At 36.5% G+C, this 27,940-nt stretch overlaps 2 protein-coding genes across 5 annotated transcripts; both read right to left on the reverse strand.

Annotated features, from left to right (window-relative positions):
- Nucleotides 1-586: 586 nt before the first annotated feature.
- On the reverse strand, nucleotides 587-15,189 carry LOC139965364 (glutathione synthetase-like). 4 transcript variants are annotated; one of them, XM_071967659.1, is made up of 11 exons: nucleotides 14,929-15,189; nucleotides 13,142-13,448; nucleotides 11,847-11,922; nucleotides 10,063-10,202; nucleotides 9,322-9,438; nucleotides 7,971-8,135; nucleotides 6,925-6,994; nucleotides 5,976-6,167; nucleotides 5,298-5,379; nucleotides 4,096-4,288; nucleotides 587-3,040 (listed from the first exon to the last, which is right to left on the reverse strand). In XM_071967659.1, the coding sequence occupies exons 2-11, from the start codon at nucleotides 13,423-13,425 to the stop codon at nucleotides 2,917-2,919; spliced, it is 1,443 nt and encodes a 480-aa protein (XP_071823760.1). In that variant the 5' UTR covers nucleotides 13,426-13,448; nucleotides 14,929-15,189; the 3' UTR covers nucleotides 587-2,916. The 4 variants fall into 4 exon arrangements, with proteins under 4 accessions (XP_071823760.1, XP_071823761.1, XP_071823762.1 ...); XM_071967660.1 differs by lacking the exon at nucleotides 14,929-15,189 and adding an exon at nucleotides 14,543-14,796; XM_071967661.1 differs by lacking the exon at nucleotides 14,929-15,189 and adding an exon at nucleotides 14,147-14,277.
- An 8,753-nt stretch (nucleotides 15,190-23,942) lies between these two features.
- On the reverse strand, nucleotides 23,943-27,193 carry LOC139965365 (uncharacterized). The gene is made up of 3 exons (XM_071967662.1): nucleotides 26,711-27,193; nucleotides 25,611-25,694; nucleotides 23,943-24,973 (listed from the first exon to the last, which is right to left on the reverse strand). The coding sequence occupies exons 1-3, from the start codon at nucleotides 26,979-26,981 to the stop codon at nucleotides 23,943-23,945; spliced, it is 1,386 nt and encodes a 461-aa protein (XP_071823763.1). The 5' UTR covers nucleotides 26,982-27,193.
- Between the last annotated feature and the right edge of the window lie 747 nt (nucleotides 27,194-27,940).

Here is a 27,940-nt window from a genome sequence, read left to right on the forward strand (position 1 = left end):
CAAAACTTAACAATGCATACAGAGACATGTGTTGCAGATTTTAAAGCTCATCGGTATTGTCCTCAAAATATGCTAGAGATTCATATAACGGTCATTCATATGCAACCAGTATAATACAGCCGTTCTGAAATCAATTTCCTACACTAAGACAGTTTAAACACTATTCAGTGCATAGGAAAGTAATGGAGTACCAGAATATTAAGTACTTTTCAAAATCTCTTCAAGAAACTTTTACCATGCCACGAAACTTATTGACAGTGCTGGTAGCCTTTAGGGATGCAAATGTCCCCCCTGACATCGATGTACTATCAAAGGATCTTGTTCTACTCAGCAGCAGGGTGAGTGAGTGACTGGGTGCAGTTACCTCATAAAACCTTTTTACCGCAGGGCGGTCAGGGCCGAAAGAGAAGGGGATAAGTTGAGTGAAGGTCAGACTGGTTTAACATGACCTACAAAGCTAACAATATCACACTAGTTTGAAAAACAAAAAGAAACAAAAGTTTTTTCGCAATGGAAACGTCTTTCATTTCATGGCAGATTGAAATTTGTGAAATACCTTCGGGATGAAAGAATAAGAAACCGAGAATTATTTGCTTTTTCATGACTCATGTTTGGATGAAACAAGTTCACTTAACTCAGGGCTCAGGCAACTACATGTAATCAAACTTAAAGGTGTTATGAGTTGAGACTGATTAATTCTTAATAATGTAACCCATACCCATACAAACAAAAGAATAAAACCGGTCATCGCGTATTAATTAAGAGTAAGAAATTAGAATGTATCTACTGATGACCTTGTATATAATAGCAGACTTTACAGCAATGGAAGAAAATTGTCTTAGAGTACATAATTGTCCGGTATTGGAATGACACATAAACTGATATATATAGATATATATATATATAGATATATATAGATATTAATAATACTGTATATATAAGCAGACAAAAAAAAAATAAATCCACTATATAGTATCGAATGAGATTAATATTACTAAACAAGAAACGTACTTTCGATAATCAAGTGCATCTCTGCTACATTCGTCCATAAACTATTAGCACAAAATGTTAACAACTGGGGACAATTAAGATAGTACAAAACTAGCTATATTGCAAAGTCCTGATTTCCTAAAAGTTTAACAAAAGTTGACAAAAGATTATCACATTAAAACCGTTTTGTTTTGTAATCATGGAACTTTTAGTCTAAAGTGTCTTATTTTGGTGATGACAAAATCTAACCATAGAGAAAGATAACCCTTTCATTGCCCCTACCCATCCATAAAAGAAATTAAAGGCAGCTTGAATAACTCTTGAAATCAGAGAACACCTGAAGGGAATAAAAGGTAAAGCATTAAACCAAACGTAACATAATCATGCACAGAAATGAATTATCCTTCATTGGAAGTCTGTTATTCTCAAAGTAATTTGCTAATAAGGCACATGATAGAGAGAAGTCTCTGAATATTCTGTTTTCTCAACTTTTTACAAGCTTTTGGAAACATACAATCTGGATGTTAATGATTTTGTGACCTGTTTTATATTTTTCATCTCTTTTTTTGGTAAAAGCTTAAATTTCTCATGCACGCTGTGCTTTACACAGTGCTTGGATATGTATATAGGCTAACCTAAGTATAGTATGATGTTTTTTTCTTGAAGAAGGACCAACACCAGTTTTAACCCTCTCAAATCTCTTATTAAATGAAGAGGCTTACATTAAACAATGAAAGACACTTCAACGAGGAAATGAGTTGATTGGTGCAGCAGAAGGAAGCCTATATCTGGCTTTGCTTGCATAGCTCGGATAAAGAATTAGCTGATTCTTTTGGCCAGGTAAATGAATCAATGTAGGATACCCGAAAAGATAGGTAAATATTCATTAACAGCCCTATACTAGTGATACATGATGATACCAACTACATGCATAGGCCTACTACACCAGCATTCCACAAATTTTAGGCTCACAACTCTGTATTTTCTATGAGGCCTTGGCCACGACTCACCAGACACTTGACATATATATATATACATTCTCAGAGGCATGAAAGCTAGCTTGAAGTATGGACTTGATGTGACAAACTTAAATTCATCAATCTTTATTTGTAAGTTGTCTACACTATAGATAAATTTTCTGACTTTTGGTTCCTACTATATATTGTTTTCTCAATGATGTGTAAAGTAGGAAACCAGGTGGGCATTTTTTCGTTATCTTGAGAACTGTTCAAGACTCCAACAAACCTCACAATGTCAGAAGTAATGCAATTTGATAGAAGCTACATGATACATGGAATAACTTATTTGCAGACTTAGTGCAATGGGGATGTTATGTATTGATCCTATTTATTTAGTACCTGGCTACAAAATAATTAAATCTAATTAATAGGTATAATTGGCAACGTTGCACTTCTCTGACTGACACTGATTGGCAAACTACCTGCACATTCCCATATGTCACACATAGTGTGACATATTCGAACTAACATACATATTTTTACCACTCATAACTAGCAAATTTTACCAACGCAATGTCACCCACTGCTTGTTTGGCACCTTACTATACACATGTCTGGTCGTCATTCAACTTGCATTTTTGAGGTATTTTCAATCACCAATGTTAAGCTGAGTTTCAGCTTTCAGCAGTCTATAAAATTGTATCCAAGTCACCAAAATGGAAAGTACTGGACATATACCTGCTATTCTTCTCGTAACTATTGAAGAGAACATCTTTATAAACATATTTTCACAACTAGTACATAGATTGAGATATGTTACAGTGCTATATAAAATCTTTGGAGTTCTGTAAATGGTATCTACGGCAGATATGAAAGCGCCCTCCTTAAAAATACTATAACCTGCTAAAACCTTATTAATGTTACCAGTAACATGATGTTTTCTGCAGAGCAATTCACATAACCTTTATTAAACCAGAAATGGACTATTCAAGCTGGACACTCCGACCGCCACTCCACCTTCATCTTGGTTCTTTTGCTTTGTCCTCACTTGATGACCGGCAGCTTTGTTGAGCAGGACCTTGTCATCAAGGCTAGAAGTAAGAAAGGTGAGCAACAATTAGCATATTCATACATAATGGTGGCTACAAACATGAACAGATAGTTTGAACTTGATCAGACTTACGGTGTGGGAGGAATCTGTGACACCCTTTTTCACACAATTTTAGGCCATATTGACCTTTGACCACAACTAACTTTGTCCTTAACCCTAAACACCAAAATCTACATTACTTTAAAATTTGTCTCATCATTCTTTACATATTGTGTGGTTTAATGCCTTTTGCGAATATGCTGACAAGCAGAAAATGGCTAAACCAAATTTTATAATTTTTCACCTTAGACCTATGACGTCATTAATCATGCAGGCACAACTTTACATTGTCAGGCATTGACCTTTCCCTTCGACCCTTAACAGCCACATAGGAACTATTTTCAAATTCTTCTCAATATTCTTTATATCTTGTGGTTTAATGACTTTTTCTAACATACCGACAAGCAGGTAATGGCTAAAACATTTGACTTTCGGTCTAGGAGAAGTTTGCAACACACTTTTTCACAGAAGTTAGGCCAATTTGACTTTTGAACTCGACCTTTAACATCTAAATCTGTCCTATTTCAAAATTTGTCTCATGATTCTCTACAAACCATGTGGTTTAATGCCATATTCCTACATGTTGACAACCAGAAAATGGCTAAAAGCCAACTTTTAGGTTTCATGACCTTTGACATTGTTAATCACGCAGGAACAAGTTTACATGGTCGGGCACCTACCCACCAACTTTGAACATGATTGACCTTACGGTTAGGAGTTTGCGACTCACTCTCCCACTGACACACACACAGACTCACAAGCATCCTTACATTTCTGATGTAGGGTGAAAAGAGATAATTACACATTTACATATAGCCAAATACATGTTGAATACTCATCCCCACTAATAACTATAACCAGAACCATCCTGATCTTAACCTGTCTCCACACCTGTTCATCTGTATGTGTTATAAATATGCAACTACAGTACGCCTAGTAATTAATACAATCTTTAGAATGGCAGGTCCACCCTGCTTACATAGTTTCAGGTTTTACCTTACAAAGGAGCCATAAAATCCAAACTCGCTAACATAGTCTGCTGTTTCTGTATGGGAATATCCTGGACGTATTACATAGTTCTTAACGGAATGAGGGATGATTCTGTCCATGAGGATGTATTTACTTCGATCTGCTGTTCCAGCCGTCTTTTGCAGTGTTGTTCTGATCTCTTCTTTATAAATATTATTTCCTGATTTCAAATAAAAACAAACAAGAAACACATCTGAGGTTAATAACAAGCCAAATATCCAGGACATTGCTAGATACATTGGCTCATTTACGGTTACCCATAGTTTATCTGAAGAATGGAGGCTAGTTGTAACGACCTGGGTCCCTGGGGTCTGAGTTTAAGGGTACCCCTTAATATAGATGACTTTTAAGAGTACCAACAGGAAAATATTTACTTTGAGGATGCATATCATAAATTTGTAAATATACTAAGGTTCTGTGCATAAAAAACTGATATAATGATTTGCAATTTTGAACCAATTTGGCTCATGTTTCATACTTTTTTGCAATGATTATCCGATGAACAATTTCCTGTTTTGTATATACCATGTCATGGATCACTCCCATTCTTCATTTTGGTTTTGCCACAAACAGTTTCCCCACTAAAACAAATGAGAGACCAACTCCATGATTTGACAATATCGTAAAATGCTGAGGACACCTGAGGTGAAAATACTTTATTCAACTGCACTTTATTGAACAATTTCGTTACCCGATTGCTGACCTAACAGGCAATCATCTCCACATAGAAAATTACTTACTTACATTTGGGAATATAACTGTTACAGTAACACTAAGAGTTATCATGCTCAATTATTGATAGTAATTTCTTGGCCTTTGTATTTATCTGACACTGTGTAAGACTGCCACCATTCGTTTATTCAACAGTGCACTACAGAATGATTTTCCCGAATGATTCTTTAAAGGGAAAGGTCACTAGCTTTGTTAAACAATTTTTATTTTGCTAGTGAAGTTCATATGCAATTTTGTATTTTTTCCAAAATTTTATTAAATATTTTCTCTATAACTTGCATATGAGAAATCAATTTTGAACTAAATTGTCTTGAACTTAAGATTTCTTATGACAAATTACAACATACTGATCTGCACATACTAATCAAGAGCTTGTTCATAACTCACAGGACAGAACAACTTGAAAAAAAGAAGAAACATATATCTCTCTCTCTTACCACCACCCTCTAATTGAGGTTTCATGACAAACTTGTCTGGGTTAGCAATGGCCTTCTCAGCAGCTGCATCACCTTCTGCATCCTGTTATACAAAAAATAAAAAAATAAAGTAATTTAGAAAGATTGAAGAAATCTTTTGGCTAGAACTGGTTTAACACCAATATTCCTCCGACATACCAAGAAGTTCTGCCGATAGAGTTATCCAACCATTAGGTGGCAATTCCTATGTGTCTTTCCTGTGGGGGGGGGGGGGGGAACATTCATATGCCTGGATATATAGTTTGCATGCTCTGTAACCAGGAATCACACGGCAATTTCATTTGACCACAACCCAGAAAGCAGCAAGGAAGGTATTTTTAGTGCAAGTATGTATAAGTGTAATTCAACATGTCAATGGGAAATCGACTAGGATATTTTGTGCTATAAAGGCAGTGAAATCGGCTAGGATAATTTGTGCTATAAGGCATAAACACCTAAATTTGCATACTTTGGTAGCTTCAACATGGATACCTTTCATTTCTTACATCATAATTCAAGAAACTTTATAAACCAAAAGAGTCTGAGCATAACAGATCTTGTAACTAGGAGCAAAGCTATCAAAACAAAGACTTGCCAAACATTTCTTTGACATTACAGGGTGAATCAACTGACAGAAAAACTAATTCACAAAGCTCTTACCAATGCCAATGAGTAAAGGCCAGTAAATGTTGATCGCATAGCTGCTATTTTCTCGGGGTCAGACATGAATTTCTCTAGGACACCAGGTTGAGCTAATTCCTGTTGAACCTTTTTACTTCCAGCTAGATGCCAGCCTATGGATGGGCACACCGCAGCTTTTGATAATTCTGCTAATAATTTGCTTTTCCAAGCCTTCATATCAAGGAGAAAAGAAAGCTTAGCAAAATAGTAAACAAATTTACACAATGTAATGAATGTAAATGATCAGTTGGATATCAAAATCCCTTACAAGTGGTTGAATAATAAATTGTTTGTATTTTTCATCTTACAGTAAGTATTCATCTCACATACACATGTGTTGACAAACCCTTATAGAACACACATCATACCCATGGGAGAAGAAGGTATATTGTTTAATCTGCTGGAAAGGTTAAAATCAGATGCCACCATTTTCCATTAGCACCTTCAACCTGTGAAAATTTTGCGATGGAACAAAGACCCTCTCCCTTGGGCTGTAAATTCAACGACACGGCACAAATCTGGACTCTTTACCTATCGGTTCTGGCTAAGTCCTTGCTTCGGAAGAATTCACAGAGAGGTGTTTCTTCTCTTTCCAGTTTTTTCCACTTTTGGTGAGTGATTTGCTTGACCTGTATTACCTACAACCAATCTATCTGTGACCTTCAAGTCATTTACTTCCAATATTTCATTAATTACTAGAGAATCAGTCCAAAGCATGTTGTTTATGGACGTTTGGAAACATGACATGGTTAATTTGCTGTCCCAATCGGCGTCCCAAATTTCTTGCAGCTCTTGAGCATTCCTGGACATGCTCACTAGTTGCTTTATTGTCTGTTGAGGCACAATGTTTGGTTGCATAGATGAATCATTTCAAAGTTTCAATGAAAGAATATCACCACATAAGGGTGCAAACAAATTAGGGCCTCACCAAATCTGACTTAAACTGGGTGGGCACATATCCTGTCCTATAGTAAAAAACAGCAACTTCTTCATTATCCCTGGAGAAGCAAGCAAGAAGAGAGAAGTAAATGAAACGAATGACACTGTTACAAGTTTAAGGTACAACCTTTGACAAAACACAATTATACTTAAAGTTGAAAAGATCGATTTGTGAAGTTCAACACATTTTATGTTATATTTTGCAGACTTTCTCAACCAACTATTAAACATTGGGGGGACTTAAATCATATTTTTCCTATAACATAAATTTGCATGAAAGTTGAACATTATCCTGCAAAGACAACCAACTAATTTATCTTGGGCAACAGTGACTATTCTACATAGTAACTGACAGCTGTAGCATATTACAAACATTTCCACTATTTTTTTATTTTCTGACTTTCAAGTATATACAACATGACCAAAATCAATGCCTTAAAGGCATTGAAGACTCGCCCCAAACCGCCTGCCGCGCTCTGAAAACGTTAACTTTCCGTTGCTTGCAAGTGAAGTTTTCTTCTTGTCTCTACAAAATGCAGACAGTAATGAAACTTGATACCTTGTTATCTTTTATGTAGACCTGAGATGTCCATCGCTGCTATGTACACTGTGTTGTGGGTAGTGACCGTAGCTGTATATATTGACTGTACACTAGTGTCTAATTATCGCAAGCTGTGTGTGTGTATTTTCTGTGATCGAAGGTGGTGTCAAACACTTCTGTTACACCTCATTTGAAACTAGGTTAGATTACCAGCATGAGACTTTTTTTTGTGCGCGAGTCTTCACACCCTTTAATAAGGGAAAATGAAGAACTGCATTTACCAAACCTCTGCTTGTAAACTGATCGACACATGTAACATAAATCAGATTATTCAATACACTCTTGGGGGTGAATACTATAGTTTTAATTGAGCACGCTGATCTTAAGAAATTTATAACCTTGGTTTTTGAAGAGACAAAGCTCTTCCTAACAGTACATGTATCGTCAATATATATTACTATTATTACTCACTGTTGAAGAGAGTGAATACTCACAATGTTATTCTATCATCCTCGGTCAAGTTGGCATTGGCACCTACATACTCCATTGACCTCCTCCATACCTTAATTGTAGGATCAAAATCTGTTATTGCAACTTCTTGACACCTCTGGTCAAAGATGTTCCTTTCATCCTCATCAACGAAAACTACTACCACAGCTCTGAAATTAAGATAAATATGCATAAATATATGTATTTTAGATCCTCCTGCAAGCCAGGAACTGGCGAAGAAGCCTCATTGGCTTATCAAAGCCGCAAGCTGACCGAAGTCAATCTCTTACATTTATATTTAACGTCCATGATTATGAATTGTCAATTGTCAACAACTCTGTAACTGTACCACATACATTAATCTTGGAGTGACTCGAGCCGGGGACCTTATGATTGAAAGGCACCGGCGTTAACCACTGAGTGAGCTAACACTCCGCAACATAAAAAATAAGAAAGAAAGAAAAATAGTAGTTACTTGAAAAAACAGTAGTTACTTGAACCAAGTTTGCTCATGGCAATTGTATTCATAAGAAGTCAACGGAAAAGTAAAACCCAAAGAACTTGCCGTAGAGACATAAATGTCAAACGTTTGATATTTAAGGTGGCAAATTTTTTGAACTAAACAAGATGTTACTCATCTTGCGGTCACTTTTATTTAGTATCTCCATTTCTTCTGCAACAATGAGAGGGGAAAAAGACATTCTCAACATTGAAAGGATAGTCCACAGCTAAATTTGAATAAAAACAAACGTTTCTATTTTGGAAGTGTGCATCTATGACATCACACCTGCTTACTCCAAGTTCAATTGTGGTACATACTGCGACACTTAAACCAGCAATATCTGGAGACAGCATTGAGGGATTGTATAAAAGTTTAACCAAGATACTTAAAGGTATTGAAGACTCGCCCCAAACCGCATGCGGCCATCTGAAAAAGTTAACTTTCTGTTGCTTCCAAGTGAAGTTTTCTTCTTGTCTCTACAAAATGCAGACAGTAATGAAACGTGATACCTTGTTATCTTTAGCTGGACCTGAGATGTCCATCGCTGTATTGTTTGTATACTGTGCTGTGGGTATTGACCGCAGCTGTATGTACTGACTGTATACTAGTGTCTAATTACTGACGGTAGCAAGCTGTGTGTGTATTTTCTGGGATCAATGGTGGTGTTTAACACTTCTGTTACACCTCATTCGAAACTAGGTCAAATTACCGGCATTAGACGTTTCTTTTTGCGCGAGTCTTCACAACCTTTAAATTAAGATCCTGTATCTCTGAACTATTCCTTTAAGGGTGTCAACAGATAATCTTGCAGAGTCCAGTTTACTTCACATTGAGAGTATGTAAATTTGACTTACTGGGGGTTTCCATATGCCTTCCAGGCTAAATATAGGGCTTCTGAAAGGCCAGAGCAGGCATTGTTTAAAGGCACTTTAGACACATCTGTTTCTGGACTCAGCTGACGAATGATTAACCTTGAAATGGATGAGAAATATTAAGTATGTTAATCATTGTAATGATTACAGATTTGAAATGGGTCCACCTTATAATGCAGCTGCTAGCACTCCATCACTTATACTGATCGTAAAAATATAAAAATATAACTTTTAAATATACACTTTTCCAGAGAAGTATGTCATCAAGCGGGTAAAGTTACAATTCCTTGTGATGGCATATCATTTTTTAACTCAGACATTCAGTTTTTAACGATGAGAGCATTCTGCAGATAGGCAAAAACTTTCATCACAATTTTCATACAAAAATTAAATAAGAATTTAAGCTAAAGAGTTTCAATATCCATAATATCGAAAAATGGAGTAAACTGCAAAAAAATCGTGATCATGCTGATCTGCACATTCTCAAAATTAAACGTTTTGCTCTCAACCATTTATGGTCGACACTTTTATCCCAAATTAATGACTATTAATTGTTCAAAATATGATTGTAATTGATCGAGCTAATAATCACCATGTACTATCATCAAACTATTTTCCATTTGATGACTCATATTGTGACTTCCCAAGGCTGGTCAGTACTCATAAATTTCTAAGGCCTAACATCACTCAACATACAGAGGAGCTGTAGAAGAAATAAAATACCTGTGGGTTGGAGCAATTTTTGAGGCTAGACCAGCGAATGAGGCAGCTATTGTGTTAACTTCAACTTGGGACAAGGATAGATCATCACTCTTAGCAGTGTCTAGCATGTAGTCTGAACGAAGCATTCCAACCTGAAGACTCTGAAAGCAAATAGAAAAGTAGCCGAAAGCTGTAGTTTGCATAGGGTCATAATTTTCCCCACAATGGAGCAAATCACATAATGTTTACATAAAATTGAATATTCTTCAATCTAACAAAGAGATCTAAGTGGTCTATATTCCGTGCTTGGATTGTTTCTGGCCGCAGTAAGAGAGTTTTGAAAAAGACTCAACAGATGCTTCAATTTAGCCCACAGGCCAATTACCTTTCATGCCTGTGGTCTAGACAAGCTGTCCACCAACTTTTTGGCCCATGACTGTTACGTCTTGGGTTCAATTTGACCGATTGAGAAGGATAATAACACAACAGTTTTTGATCGCTTTGTGCTTCATTGCTTATAGACTCAAGACGTCACTTTCAGGTCAATACAAGGTGTACACATATAAATTATCACCCAATACGATTCCATACAGTACGTAAACAAGGGTACAAGTGAACACTACGATTACCAATTCAATACATTACAGTACAGCGACCAAGGGTGTAACATTAGGTGACGGAACCAAGACCCAACATACCCCACCACTCAGAATCCATGCTCAAAATGAATGAAAACTAGCTTGGAATGCACTATGGACTTGTGAAAAGAAACTTGCTTTTATAACACATCTTCATTAATTGGCAAATTTTGAAAACTGGACGAATAATGCAGGTAACTGGAAATATCCCACCACCCACCAAATATATTTTGTGACCCATTTCTGGGTCGCACCCCATACATTAGTTTGCAGACCATCTGTTTGGACCTATGCCAGATCTTCATATAAAGCATACCATTCTATACCATTCTACAGTAAATCACTGTATAACATTACATCAGTTGGAAGAATGACTAAGCAGTTTTTCTGCATTATTTGCAACACATGTCTCACATACTTAGCATGGAACACTGAATACTGTCTGTCCTTTTCCAAGAATATTTTGTGATTCAAATTAGTCCTGAATATATGCAGGTCAAAAAGTTATAGTAGAACTGATTTCAGTGTGTTGTAACCATTCCGGTCAGGTGATCCCCTAATAATTGCTTGAGAAAAAGATATTTTTAAAGTGCGTGGGTACTGTAGATAGTGTTCAGGGTCAATTTCTCAGATTTATGCTTAAAATATACCAGCTTATTTGCCAGAGCTGTAGTCTATATATAAACTTACATATGTAGCGACTGTACAGTGTATATACAGTATGTCTTACCTCCCAAATTTAAGGTGATCGTACTTTAATTAAAAAGGGAAATACTGCTTGGCTATGCATCATTTTATACCAGTCAATGCATACAGAGAGAGATCATATCATTAATATCTCAGTTCTCCCTAGTGTACTAAGTACAGGTACCTATTATAGTATTTAAAACGAATAATAAATGTGACATTTTACAGGCTGGTGAATACTGTATACACCATTTCCTCTTCATTATGTTTGGTCACCATGATGATGATTCACAAGTTTTAATACTTTAAGGGGAATATGGATGTTACATACATGTGGTAAATCTCAAATGCCCAACATTTTAAATCAACATGTTACGTATTATTATGAAAATTATATTCCCTGCCTTACAGGTACCTGTAAGGCAAAGTGTACATGTATGCAGTAACTTTACAAAAAGTAATTAAATCTATTTGACAAACCTTCTTTTTGCCAGACGTTTGAACTTGCTTCATTATCTCCCACTGTTTGGCTGTAAATTCATCCACGTTAATTGTCCTAGCAAAGTAAACAGATTTAAATTGATTGTTTCAGTATAATGTGGATACATACATGTGCATCCTATTAACTACAGAAGATATGTATGCACTCAATTATCCCCACTTTCTCCCATCCACTGGCAATGCTCATGTTTGTGATAGATATGAGAAGGATGTATGTACATATAACTGCCACTTCATCAATTTATGTACGTATGTGCTATGACTGCTATCTTCATATCTAAATGGCAACTTGATGAATCCACCCCAAAAAAGGGTAAATTGTTGACAACAAATTTGTCGCTTACTTCTTACTGTTCAGTCTATTATTTCTTTCCACAATGTTATGTATTGAAAAAGACAAATGTAACTGCTCAAGATAAGGGCAAGAGAAATGACAGCGAAAGTGACATAAATTTGCTTCTCTTTGGAATCACAAGTTTACCCAACATTGACCAGACCTTACAAATGTTGGTAGACCGTGCAGTATATATGATGTAGTACATGTGTGCTTTTACTTAAAGGGTGTGAAGACTCGCGCAAACAGAAATGTCTTATGTCGGTAATTTGACCTAGTTTCGAATGAGGTGTAACAGAAGTGTTAAACACCACCATCGATCCCAGAAGATACACACACAGCTTGCTACCGTCGGTAATTAGACACTAGTGTACAGTCAGTACATACAGCTGAGGTCAATACCCACAGCACAGTGTATAAACGATACAGCGATGGACATCTCAGGTCCAGCTAAAGATAACAATTAAGGTATCACGTTTCATTACTGTCTGCATTTTGTTGCAACACGAACAAAACGTCACTTGCAAGCAACAGAAAGTTAACTTTTTCAGATGGCCACACGCGGTTTCGGGGCGAGTCTTCAATGCCTTTAATGGTCATATGATGCAAATTTGATATCTAGCTGGCAAAACATTTCACATTGAAGATAATTCAAGATATGGTAGCCATGTTGAAGCTTTCACACTTGGATTGCACACCAACTAACGTCCCTTAAAATTTTTCTACAATCAAATTTCCACCCAAAACAATCTAAAACTGAAACATTTATCAAGATGATGACACTGTCTAGTCACTCTAGTGTTTAATTGACTCAACAATTATCAATTCTGTCTGTAACTTTTCACAAGTGCAGGTCTTAAAGTAAACAAGTGGTAGACTAGTACAGAATGGGAAACATTCTCTGTTAACTACAACTCTCTAGAGGGTCTATGATACATACCCTTCAAGTGTCTTCCATAGAAAGTCATAATCATTGGCCACTTTGAAGTACAGCTCATTTATGGAAGGCTGGATACTTAGAGCAGTCTGAAACAAATGTTTGGGTATTGACGATGGTAGAAGCATGAACGGCGCAGGAGAAACCACATCGGATGAGTCAGGATTTTCTTTTGTCCTCATCAAGAACCCATTTAAACAAGCAAGATCTTTGGCATCTTTAACTGTCTGATTCAATTTGCTTAACAGTACTGGAACTTCTACACAACTGGGTAAAGGTGGCGACATCTTTGCTGCTGAAATAGTGTAAGCTGAAATATAAAAACTATGATGTAAGATATGACATTGGACATGTAACACAAACAATAAGTATTTGCTAAGCACAATTTAGCCTTTTTTTGTAAGGTGTGAGCTTGATGAGCAATATTGTGACAATATTGCGGTCCTTGCATTAATTGCAATTCAACTGTGCATTCCTCGCAAGATCAATACTGTACATGTAGAGTACCCTACCCTGAATATTATACGATTTTCAGGTTGATTTTGATTAGGTATATACCTGCGCTATTAGAGCATACAATTTACGTTGACCTAATTAGCCATTAAGCAGTCTCACCCTCACATATATTAACATTTCTTTTAATTTCTCCTTTAAAAACTCAAAATACCTTAACCATATTTCCAAAATTAATCTTTTTAACACTACAATCACTGCCTCTCCCAATGCAACCTTCGGTATCACTTTTGATAGTAAATTATCCTTTAACCTACACTGTAATAGAACTGCAGGACGCTGCTGGTCCCACCTTAAATACATCCAAATCCTCTCACACAAGTATAATTTCCCTCCGAAAACCACTATCCAAATCTACAAATCCAAAGTAAAACCAATTCTCAGTTACGGAAGCATCTCCTTGCCTACCATTTGAAATTCCAATAAACAAATTTTAAATAGAATCCACACCACAGCTTATCGACTTGCCCTAAAAATCCCTTCATATATAGCTACCTCTCACATTCTCCTTGCAGGAAACACAAAATCTTTATTCACCCTACTCGTAGAATTTAACACCAAACTATATAAAAACAACCTAGAGAATGATCCATTGATCGAAAAACGCCTATTGAAATACAATGTATTATGTAGCATTAACTTTCTACCCAAATAACCAAAACCTTTCTGTATTCAAAACTGTAACTTAAAACCTCATCCCAATAGAAAATCCTTTTTCTAAGTGGGTCTAGCCCCCCCTCCCCCCCCCCCTCCGACTCCAGGTGTACTTATACATTAAGAACAAATCAAAAATTCCGACAAAGAATCAACCACTTACGACCCAATTAATAGAAACGGCTCTGTCTCCAAATCCCATTTAATTAGAAATTCCTCCCCTTTAGTAATCCCTACCTAATTGGCTCTTCAGTTCCGACCTCTTGTTTATTTATGGCTTCTACACAATGTTATTGCATAATAGTTAATACTTCACTTCTCAGCATCTCCCTGACTGAATAATAGACAACTTTCCCTAGAAAAAAAAAAGGTGTCTATTCTACAAAACTATAATATTATCCCCCGTACGACCTCTTGCGAGGTCGAGCAGGGGTAAACTCCTTTTTTCGTTGTTGATATATTAACATACGTACAGTACTTGACGCCAGTGGGGCCAACTGGCATTAGGCTAGGCAATGAATGGTAGATATTGTTACTACAATCCTAATGCTACAATCACAACTCCCGCGGTGATTAGCGTGAAACGTGTTACATAGGCCTAACTAATGTATGAGAATACTTACTGTGCGTAACACGGTCTAGGATGAATCGTGGAATTACTCTTTTCAAATTGTGGGTGCTGTTGTTAATCAGAAGACAGTTTTCTCAGTATAACATGCTAAACCGTGCGATGTAGAATGATAACACAGTGGTTATCTAAACACTGTGTGTAGTGAGGAGTGTGAGTACAAAATGCACAGTCATTACTGGTGCTTTCCACTTTTCGAAGTAAACACGTTAATCTGTCAGCTGAGTAGTCGTCTGTAAGTGTGTCGTCTGCTGTTGATCTTGTGTATGAACGCCGTTACAAAGTCTGACCAGGGAGTTGTTATGGAATGGAGTTCTGTCTTCAGTGATTTTATCACCATGTCCTTAAAACCACCTCAGGATACACTACGCAGCCTATGTTAACCCTATGACTAAACACGAAGGTCAGGCCTCCCCAGAGAGCGATCAGATTTCCTTTGAACCATATGAAGTTGCCGACTCAGGAGACTTGTTCAAAACGCCCTCTATCGTTTGACCGTATCTAGCCGATTACTTCATGGGGCTTTCCCTGATACTTACCGCATGCGCAGTAGTTATTCTCTTTGGTGTCATGGCCGAAACTTATGTGCAGTTGAAGAAGAAACAGTTACCTTTTTTTTCGTGAAAACCCGAAATTCGGCCGATTTTTTTTCGGTAAGTTATGCCAAATTATTCTTCATTGTTTTGTCGTAAATCGTACGGAATATTGGGAAATTTAGGCTAGAAAGAAGGGACTTTTTAGTCAATTTGCGCATCGTTTCGGCGATTTTTTACTATAGTGTAGTGTTCATTAATCTCTTAGCTCACCAAAATTGGATCGCAAAGTTGTGGCACTCACTGCCAATTTGGAGAAAAAATGGATAGTTTGATGTCAAAATATTCATTTCGACGTCCGTTACCATGGTAATTAAACGATTGGTAAAATTTTGGCGCCATTTGTTGGCAATAACGGCGAAACCAGTATAGACTATTTAGTGTAGGAATCGGTTTCACGATGCAATTATAAACTGTGGTATTACTAGTGGTAATGTGGTAAGCCCATGACTAACGTTAGTTGTCAATTTTAAGTTTTAACAACATTTCATTCGTTGTTTTTGGAAATTTAGTGATTTTACCGGGTATTATAACCCGGAAAGTTTCAATCGAGAGAACGGGTTACTGCTTGGTTCCCAAGTCAAGACTTAGGCTAAGTGGAAACGTAGCAAGGTCTATCCTTATACTAGATTTATACAAATAGCTCTAGGCCTAACCTACATAAAATTAGCCAAATAAATAGCCTACTGTATTCTGAATACTTAAGCTTAGGCCTGCAGATAGTCCCTATAATATTTTGGTCTATTAGTCGTGCAAGTGAGCAATGAGAGTGATTCTACTTCCCCATTACACTTCACTACGGAACTACTTGAGATTGTATAATTGAGGATTAGCTTCAGTGTGTGATTTGGAGAGAGTAGATGTATTTTGCTGCTCTCTCTCCTTTGCATGGTTTACCATATGTTATGATTGTTTGCCCAATGCTTCTGAATGATATAATATATATTTCTCAGGCTACAGGTAATGACTTGTCAAAATTTTGTAGATTATTTTCACTATGTCCACTCCAAATAAATTTTATTCACCACAGTTTCAAAATATTTACAGACCTGCAAATGGCACCTTTCTTTGTATGTAGCAGCATTTCATCCTTCAACAAATCCAAATAAATGTTGATGCATGTGTACATAGCAAGAACATAAAGCTTTCCTATACACTAGGCAAAAAGAATATTTCATACCAAACAAATAAGTAAACTTATTTGTTCTTGGTGATTTTAGCAGACTTAAGGAATAAGTCTAAATCCAGCCTGTATGCAATTTATCATAAAAAAATTTGATCTATCTTTAGTGTTCCTCAGGCACTTTATCATGGGAACTGTCATGTTGAAATGATACATATTTGCAGGTTACGTTGGCCTTCTTACCAGGTGTCCACAGGGCAAATGATGGGATGCATGAAATCATGGGATGGAAAAATTAGGGGGTGTGCTATACACCTAGGATTACCAATAACCTCTGATTTGCAGAGAAACACACAGTGTATGAACTACTGCATGAAATAAAAAGGTAAACTTTAAATGAGTTTGGAGTCCTGTCCACTCATACATTGTTGTTTTCTTGAGAAATGTATCCTTCGAAAACCCAACCTACATTGTTTGCAATACCCACGAAACTTAGCTACTGAAACCTCATATCAATAGTCTATAAAAAATATAATATATGCTTAATCCCTTTCATGCCCAAGTATAAAACTGTTAACTCTGTTATAACTTAATGAGTTGAGTTTATTAATTGAATTGGCTGGAATTTGTTCAAATATTACCTCAATAAGATACAGATTTTGTAATTATACCAGCTTGGCTAAGTTTTAGTAACATCATAAATACTGTAAGTCATTCTTAATTTGAATATTAAGATGGGTTCATGTAAGCATTCAACCAACCAAAACAATATTGAAGCAGGGAGTTGTTCCATCACAACTCCTTGCTTGAAGTTGTAACCCAATTTGAGTTTTAAAAAAAAATATATATCTGTATAAGTTTGAGCTCGTAAATCCTAGTATAGTCTTAGAAAAGGTACTGACTTCCATGCCTCCATATTCAGGAAGTCACTCAGTAAGAAGCTCTGTGTGAAGTTCAAATGCATTGTCCAGTTGAAGGAAACAGCCTTCTGTTTATCAAAAAATCAATAGTTTTTTTATCAAGAATCAACAGCTTAAGTATTTTTGAGTTTGAAGCAGGATGTTGTGGTAAGAAGATGCTGCTATTCAAGCTCAACAATGGTCCTAATTGCATTGTACATAGGGCAGGTATTGTATTTTGTGCAGAAGTTGTTAACACTGGCCAAATAATGTGGTCAAAGATGTTAAACAGGATCCAGGCATTGCAAGCAGCAATTTCTTCTCACAATGCTTCAGTCACTATAAAAAACAGCTGCATGAGTGGAATGGATACACATTGCAAGTGGGTCTGTTATTATCAACATTGGAATTGCTTTAAAGATGTGTGTTTTGTGAAATTTTGTTATGGCATTTCATATGTGTATTTTGAAATCCTTGTGCAGATTATGTGGAGCAAAGCAAAGGGAAGGTTCTACATATTTTCAGAAAGAAATTTATGGGAAGGATATTTTAAAATTTATGCAAGTGGACATTAATCAAGACATTCCAGGTGTCCATCCTAGTTCCATTTGTGACACTTGTCGAAGGAAACTATCACGCTGTAAGACTGCATCCAGAAAGTCAAAGAAAAACGAACAGTGTACTTCTAATGTACAGCTTCATAAATTCTCCGAACATTCAGAGGACAATTGCGCCATTTGTACAACCAATCAATTGGACAAGAAAATACTTTTAGATTTTTGTAGAGAGACAGGATTTCTGTCATGGATGTCGAAAGATGGCAAAGTGATTGCAGTAGTAATGCATGACCTAGGAGAAGTAGTTTTGAAGAGAATTATAATTGGTGATAACTCAGTCACTGCCTTCATTCTTGGAAAAGTTGTTAACTTATCCCACAGTAGTCCATTTAAAGCCATCACTGAAATTTGGGATTCAGAAATCTGTGTGGGAAACCATGATTTTGACACTTTAGCTGAGGCTTACCGTGAAGAAGGATTGAAAGGAACTGTTGGTCAGACTGTGGCTCAGGTAGAAACTCTTCGAACAGGGGACCAGTTAGAAGGCAAACTAACAATACGCCATAATAAATGCCATCTGATAATTTCAAATGAGGATGTACAGCAGTCCAACCGAGCCATCAGTAAGTGCTGTGCTGTTTGTAAATTCTATAGGGCAAATTTACATCAAAAGCTGATAATACATCAGCAAAGAGGACAAAAGAAGAAAACCAAAAACATTCTCTTGTCAAAACCAGAACTTATCAACAAAGTCAGTCATTTACAGACAGAGATCCAACTATCAAGGAACAGACAAGAAAGGTTGAAGAGCACCATTAGGGATCTGGTTGAAAAGGAAAGTGTGACTATTGATTCTGAAGAACTCCTGAAAGTTATCAAATGCAATGAAAAGGAATTGGAGTCTATTTTACCAGCTAACACACATTGTGCTTTACTTTGGGAGCAGCAAAAAAAGGCATTGCAAAGCAAATCCTCCAAAGGTATGAGATGGCATCCAGCAATAATCAAGTGGGCAATTGCATTGCATTCAAAATCATCATCTGCATATGACATCCTTAGAGATTCTGGATTTCTCATTCTCCCTCATCCAAGTACTCTTCATATGTACACACATTTTACACCGCCATCATCTGGACTTAATGTTGGTTTGCTACAGAGGTTTTTCGACAGTTTGAAGCTGAGCTCTCTTGAACCTCATCAAAAGCTTGTAAACTTGATTTTTGATGAAATGAAAATTAAGGCAGGACTTGTGTTTTCCAAAACAAATGGCAAGTTAGTGGGATTTATTGATGTTGGAGATGTCAGTAAAGACATGGAACGTTTTGAAGCCAGATGCACTGAATCAAAATCTGAAATCCCAAATGTGGCCTCGCATGTGCTTCTCTTCATGGTTAGAGGCTTAACTTCAAGCATTAAGTTTCCGGTGGCTTTTTTTTTCACTAACAGTGCACCAGGCCATCAGCTGTATGAGATGGCAATGAATTGCATTAAAGCCCTCAAGCTGCTAGGACTTACAGTTATCTGTTTGACTTCAGATGGTGCAAGCTGCAACAGAAAACTGTATGAGATTTTGTCAGGAAGCTCCTCTTCACCACTTACTCCTCATTACAAGACGAAAAATGTTTATGAAGAGAACCAGTACATATATTTTAATTCCGACGCACCACATTTATTAAAGACACTTCGGAACAATTTTGAAAATTCCAATTGGAACCGGAAGACAAGAAATCTTGTGGTAAATGACTGTTTTTATTGTCAAGTTTAATAAAATAAAAAAATTGAAGTAGGGTTATTCAGTGAAAGTTATATGTGTATGTGTATACATTTTGTATAAGGAGAAATGGTATAAGAATGTAAACTACTTTATTGGTCAAAATTTCTATTTCTATAACCACCTTGGAGGAATTTACCTCATTGGGACATTCAGTCATCTTGCATGTTTAACAAGAATGTCTGATAAGAACTGGAAGAGTAAAGACCTCCAGTAAAGTACTTTTTATTTGCCTCTCAGTAAATATTTACTGTTCTTTTCTTTCTTTTTACCCCTCATGCTCAGTATAATGGAAAGCCAATCCAATGGATCCACCTTCTGCAGCTTCAGGAATGGGATAAAGGGTGCAAAAGACAAACGCCTGGTTTGGTCCTCCTCCCGAAGCTCTCATATGAGCACCTCCATTTGAACCCGGGTTTGCGAATGAAGGTCAGCTTAGCTGCTCAGGTATGTTTTATATTATACCTTCAGTTATCAGTAAAAACAGTACTTGTTGAATACTTTGTTTCTTGAAGAGTCCCTTCAGTCTCTATGGTGGGACCGTCAATAACACTACTGTAGAATTAGTGTTGCAATTTTTTACGGAGAAGAAAAAAACTGTATACAAATGTGGATATGTCATCAGTATTCAGTACCACACTACAGGGATTATGCAATTTATTACAGTGGATAACAGTAGAAGGCAAGGTTGTGCACCTTACAGTGTTTTACTGTTGTAACACTTGTGCTGTAATGTAATGGTTACCAAAGAAATTCTCAGTAAAGGACACTAGAGAAGGCAGGAATTTGTCATGAATGATTACCTTCTGATTTAATTAGCTGCAACAATTGTTAGTGGTTTGTGATTTTGCAAAGAAATGACAACCAAGAAACTAGTCTAACATGAAACTAAAGAAGTTCCTGACATGCAGTATGGATATATTTAAAAACCTACTACAATATTTGATGACAAAATGTTACTTTTGTTAAGAATTGATTTCAGCACAAATTTGGTTACTTTGTCCATTGCAGGTGATGTCCAAGACAGTGGCCAATGCTCTACAATTGAAGGACAGTTTAGTGTATTCATCGACCATCAAATTTATTTTGATGGTCAACAAGTTTTTTGACTGCCTTAATGTTGGCTCTACATCACTGTGGCTGAAAAAGAAGAATACAGACATCAAACCATACACATCTGTTGATGATGAAAGACTTGTGGTCAGTACTTAAAACATTCAATCTCTCATAGTTTACTTCACATGTGCATAATATGTGTGATAAAGACACTAATTAGTGTGTCAAAGTAAAAATGTCTTATTGCAAAGGTAATACAGCATACACCTATATTGTCCTACTTGCAATTTACATAACCAATTGTAAAGTACTGTAAAGCACACGTATGAATGGTATTCAAAGAGAAAAAAAATATGCTTGTATCTCTAAAAAACCTTCTTCTTAAGCTTTAAAATGGAGAATAACAAACTACACTTTTACCACCACAATGTCTCATGAATTTTTCTTTTGTTTTCAAACAGTGGCTTACAGAAGAATTTTTGGGTTTCTTGAAAGAGTGGACTGAAGAAGGTGAGCACCTTCCAGGGTTAACACCGAAGCAAAAGCAGGCATTGCATCTTAGTGTACCCACATTGGCTGGATGTCACATAGCAGGTATGTTTTGTCTTATTTATTGTTTCTTTATGTTAATCGTTACATATTGTGAAATATTCTTTAATGACTTTATGACTATTTGTAATTCAATTCTAACATAAATCTTTGCAATCAAACAACTGCTGTCACAACTTCTTGATGTAAAAAAGACACAAATGAAAAATATGTGAAATTGTTTCAGTACAGTAGTAGGGATAAACTCATGTACAAAATATATATCCATGTTTGAAGTCCAAATATGACATGTGTGTCTATAGAATTGTTGTTGAGAATGGAGAAGTGACCTTAACATATATGCGTACCTACATCAAAACTCTTCAAATGAGGCAGACTTGTCAAGCTTCCACCCTAATCCTCATTTTTTTATCAGAGGTGCCAGAAATTATGTTTATTTGCTCTTTAAGATCCTACATAGATTTAATAAATCTTGAAAGACTATGTAATGTCTATGAATATTCACTTCAATTTGTTTTCTCTGTCCTTTTTACAGTTCACTCTTTCACTGAGATTACAAAGCTTCTTCTGGCCATGGATGGAGTCAACTTCTTCCTCAGTGACAAACTTAACCAGGATCCTGTGGAAGAATTTTTTTCCAAACAACGGTCAGCTGGTGGTCATCATGACAATCCATCAGCTGAACAATTTGGCCATCACTTGATGAAAAATATCGCTGCAGGTAGTCATGCTGCAGCATCCAGGAGAGCCAATGTTCGCCGTGAGCAGCCCTCAAAGGATATAAGTGATGAGCCCTTGCCCAAAAAAAAGCGCTAACTTTGGTATAATGAATTGGGTTCACAGGGGGAGGGGGGTGAGGGCATGATAAGCAGCGAGAGAAAAAAATATATACATTTTCATTTTGAGGTGAGAAATTCATTGAAAGTTATATACATTTGCAATTTTTTGCATTGAGTATCAATAATTCAATACATCAATATTTAAGATCCACATTGTAACTGATATTGTAAGTGAACCTTCTTGTGTAGTATACTTCATTACATTTGAAATGCCTGTTAAACCCATGTTATGTGAAAGGGTTAACTGTAGCCAAGCGTTGCTATGGGACTAAGTATTTTTGTTATGACTACTGTCAATCATATTTTTTTTTTTGGGGGGGGGGGGCTCTGATAAGTTCCATTATTTTATGATTTTATTTATTTACTGCTTGATGGCACTAGACTTAAATATGTTCTAATGCACTTTCTTTGAAAAAAAAATGTCCAGCTGTTATGATCTAATGCATTGAAATCAGGTGAATGGCATGACTTCCACCTAGTCTGTCAATTTTTTGCATTGAGTATCAATAATTCAATACATCAATATTTAAGATCCAAATTGTAACTGATATTGTAAGTGAACCTTCTTGTGTAGTATACTTCATTACATTTGAAATGCCTGTTAAACCCATGTTATGTGAAAGGGTTAACTGTAGCCAAGCGTTGCTATGGGACTAAGTATTTTTGTTATGACTACTGTCAATCATATTTTTTTTTGGGGGGGGGGGCTCTGATAAGTTCCATTATTTTATGATTTTATTTATTTACTGCTTGATGGCACTAGACTTAAATATGTTCTAATGCACTTTCTTTGAAAAAAAAATGTCCAGCTGTTATGATCTAATGCATTGAAATCAGGTGAATGGCATGACTTCCACCTAGTCTGTCAATTTTTTGCATTGAGTATCAATAATTCAATACATCAATATTTAAGATCCAAATTGTAACTGATATTGTAAGTGAACCTTCTTGTGAAGTATACTTCATTACATTTGAAATGCCTATTAATCCCATGAAGGGTAACCGTAACAAAGCGTTGCTATAGGACTAAGTATTTTTTGTTATGACTACTGCCGATCATAATTGGGGTAGAGGGGGGGGGGTCTCTGATATATTTGTTGCTATATTTTCATTGTGTGTTAATAGTTAAAAGTGTTAATAGTGAATGCATCTAACAGTGATACCAATGCATGCTCCATGCTGGCTTTGAACTAGAGCATTAAGTGGTTAAATGAAAAGAAAGTACACCAAACAAGAATGTGATTTTGTTGTCAAGTCTTCATTGTTAACTTAAAACTTGTACAAAAACTTTACAAAGACGGAAATAAATTAAAAGAATATATTTACATTATATGGAATAGATGAACTATGGGTTAGTTATCCCCAAGGTTTGTTAACCTAAGACCCTGCCTCCCCCCACCCCCTCTTGTCCCTTTTTATCAGACCTTGACAATTAAAACCACATACTCAATCTTAAAAAGAGGGGTAAACCTTCAAAATAGAGTGTTAAATTATCATTAGGGGTTTAACTCTTTGTAGTGTAAGTTTCAGCTTTACAAACACAACTTGATGTAAAATGTTAAGCATTATGCACCCATCCTGCCTCCCTTCATGCTCTAGGGCTATTCATATCAATGGTATCTTCACATCCCTAAACTTTTTCTAAGTCCTTTGTCAGATTTTTTTGATATTTTGTCTGTTATTTGCTTATTTATATTTATATATACTTTCATAAAGGATTCACATCTCATTTTGATAAAACATTTAATAACCTCAGAACGAAGCAGAGAACTAGCTTCCTGAGAAAGAATGTCACAAACAGCACTCCATGTAGACAACAGTTGCTGATTACCTTCCATTTTTTTAATTAATAAATCTTGCAGGTTAACATCTTGTAAGCTCACAATATTTTTAGTTTGTACAGTTGTCCTTACAATTTCTTCCATACATTTGAAGAAAATAAATACACTATCATTGACTAGAAATAAGCCGCCTCTATTCTGTATTTCAATCCACTCATTTGAATAAGCAAGAAATGAGTCTGCAGCTGGGCTTTCATCCTGACACCACTTAGATAAGATTTTGACATATTGAGCAGCAACCTCATTGCTTTGCATTTTATTGTATTTTTTTATTAATTTATATGGTACATAACCAGCACAGTACCGCAATGCCTGGTCCTCTGTCTGAGTCATTGCTTCAGGGGTCACGTCTAAGGTTGTTGCTGGCATGTCACTTTCCAGCAAGGTTGCTAAGAGGGAGGAAAACATCTTTTCCAGGGCATGCTGTAGAAAGAATACTTCTTCTTCTGCTTCCCTTTCAATATCCACCTCATTCAGTACTTTCTGCCATCTTCTTAATGTTTTATCCATAGACCTATACTTGTGGAAATCATGCCACATTTCGCTCTTCACTTTATCAGAAAATGTGGTCCCTCTTATGTTCTTGGTTATGGACCATAACTGTTCTACTGTTTCTGCAGCAAACTTGCCAAATTTTTCATCTTTTGTATGAGGCATCACTCTTCTTGCTAATTGTACGACACTTGATGTTAGTGGGGTCTTCAGTTTGAAGAGGTCGTCTTCAAAAATGTTATTGATGGCAGCTTCAAAAAAATCCATCGCAAGCACTGAAGCATCAGCCTTCCTAAAGGTCTTTGCTGGATACTGCATTCCTGTAAATGAAAGAGTTATGACAGTTTTCAAGGAACAGGCTATTTTTAAAGAAACACCAGTCATAAATTACATGTCTTGTAACTGGTGAGGATTATTTTCCATCCCTTTAAAAAAAAATGATTCTGCAGCATGTTTCAACTTTGAAAGAGAATTCATATTCACGAGAATCCATTTCTTAGTCCTTGGGTTCTAAGTAGAACTTCCTCCTTATGGGTCGGGTGATATTAGCTAAAATATCAATAATCAAGATATATGCCTCATTATAGCAACAATTGTAGAGAACAATGATTCACTTAAAATTGAGCTTCTAATTTCATAGTAGAATCAAAGAAATTACATCACTCTATATTCCGTGCTGGACGTTGTGACCTATGGATATTGCTTCAAATAATTTCTTAACGTATGATAATAAAAATGATGTAAATAATAAAACAAATATTCTTCAAAGGAAGTTACATTCCACCCCCAGATATTTTGTTAACAGGTGAGTGTCCAAATGCTACCTTGTTACCTCTCCATACGCATCCACCAAAGAATATCAATATTCCTTCAAATCATTCTTAAAAGTTACTTCCTGCTTCTGAACTCCACCAATATGTAAAGTTTGGAAACTTCAACAAAGAAATTTAAACTTACTTAAGTTGGTGGTAGGGCCAGATGTGGCTTCTTTTGAGGGTCCACTCTCTATTCCAGTCCTCTCTGATGTTTGAGAAGAAGTTTCTACAAGAAAAATTAAATGAAAGATAAATAGATTTTTAAAGAGTCCATTTTCCAACTGAATGTAACATTGATGAAAATTTCTCATTGATATATAACTAGGAAACCTGTACCTCATGTATACAGTATGTTGGCTTAGAAAACCTTTTTTGAAGTTCAATGAATACCACACTAAGGCTTAACTGTCAATAACCATGATGTAGAGCAGATGTATAGATAAAGTAACACAGTAAAATAAATAGGTTTCACTACTTGGAGGTGAGATAAGTATTGTGCTATTTTTGGGATCGTGTAATGCTAAGGTTAGGATGAAAAGCAGTTATTTTTGACAGTGAGACTAGCATCCTTATTGCTCTAGCAATAGGAGATCCTGAGACTGTGGAACTTGGATCGGTCCCTAGTCTACATTGTCATATTGACAACTTCAGTTAGGAGCTTAACTTTTGTTATATATAGTAATCGTTTGTTATTGTTACACCTTCAAATATGACTAAATTTTAACAGCGCAAGGACAAAGCGGGCAACCAAAACTATTTGCAGCAGAGCACGGTTAAAATACAAGCCTACCACGTACACAATTAACTGTCTTGTAACATATGTTTTCTACAGATTTTTCGATGGCACAGCAGGCCTATCCAATATGGAAACCATATTTCCAATTCCAAGTGAACTGACAGGGTCTAGGCCTCAGTGAATAAAAAGGCCACGCACACACTTTAAGAGTAGGCTAGTCTATAACAATGCATAGCCTAACTTCGGATTTCGCTAAATTTAGGAACAACAGGACTAAAGAGTAACATTTCATCCTACGCCAAACAACATACTGTATTGTGGTGTATAGGCCTAGCCTAGTACAGTAGATTTTATTTAGTAACATTAACAATGAATGAGGCAAGGAAATAGGCAGAATGGGACACTTGTGCCTAGGATAAGCCTAGGATATAAAGGCGAATGATTCATGCTGGATCTTATCAATAGCAGTTACAAATACTTTGCCAATGCCTGGTTTCTACTCGTACCTTTGCAAGAGGGACAAATCCACTCCTCCAGCGTTTTCTGTGCGCAGTCCACAAGCCTAGCCTTCAGCATACATGTTGTGTGAAACCATATAGTTTGGCAAGTTTCACGGTTGCACTTAAACAAATTTTCAGTCGACGGAAGTTTACACTTGCAAACCGAAAATACTGTCTCGCTATTGGTGTCATCCTTGGTCTCAGACAACGTCTCAAACTCTTCCCAATCGAAGAATTCCGTTAAATCTAATGATTCTAGTGTTTCGTTGGCGTCCATTTTGGTAAGTAAAGATGTATAGTACTGTGTCTGTATAGGAGTTTCCACAACAAATCCCTGGCTGTACGTAAGCGTGTGTATATGAGGCTTTTGTTTACAACTCCCTGGTTACCCGAAGTGGCTTTACCGAGGTCACGAACGTTGCCGAGTTATGCAAACTACGCCTGCAGGCGATGTCCACCTGCTGTGCTGCAGTGACGGGTTTTATTTGTATGGCCTTGTCGGCAACTTCATCAGTTCAAAGGAGGTTGGAAGACAGAACTCCATTCCATAACAACTCCCTGGTCTGACCGGTTTGCGGATTGTACTACTGCAGCAAGCAACCGAACAAAACCATCGATTTATACAAGGGTGATATCAGGATGGTGTACGAATGATTGAACCGAGAACTTTGAATCCGTAACGCTGTGACAATGATCATTACAAAATAAGAAACGGTATATAAATTTGGGAAAATGGCAAAAAGACAATTACGAAAAACATATACAAGTGTGTATATGTTATAGACCGTCAAACACCCCATCTGTCCATGTTATACAGGCGCGTATCCAGGATTTTCTAACCCGGGGGGCGCGAATTACTATCTAAGCGGAGCGCCACCATCGGTTGGCGCGGAGCGTACAAGAAAATTTCTGGTTTTGATACCCCCCAGATCACCGGAAATGGCACTTCTCGGGCTTGAAAATGACCAACCAGATGTACACTTTTGCCTGAGAACCAAGTATTTCCCAATAGTTTTTTTTTCCATCCATAACATTTTTGAAGATTGTCACCAGTCACACATCATGTTCGACCTCATTGCATGTCCTGTGGATCATTGCTTTTGTAGGTGATTCTACGTCACGGCCCACAATATCCGAAAGCCCCACATTTCATGGTTTTAAGCCCATTATTTGTTCAGAATTTGAAAATTCACATTTCTCGTGAATAAAATCACTTCAAAACATACCCATAATGTT

Source organism: Apostichopus japonicus, chromosome 3 (assembly GCF_037975245.1).
Source record: "Apostichopus japonicus isolate 1M-3 chromosome 3, ASM3797524v1, whole genome shotgun sequence".
In the NCBI taxonomy this organism is placed as follows: Eukaryota; Metazoa; Echinodermata; class Holothuroidea; order Aspidochirotida; family Stichopodidae; genus Apostichopus; species Apostichopus japonicus.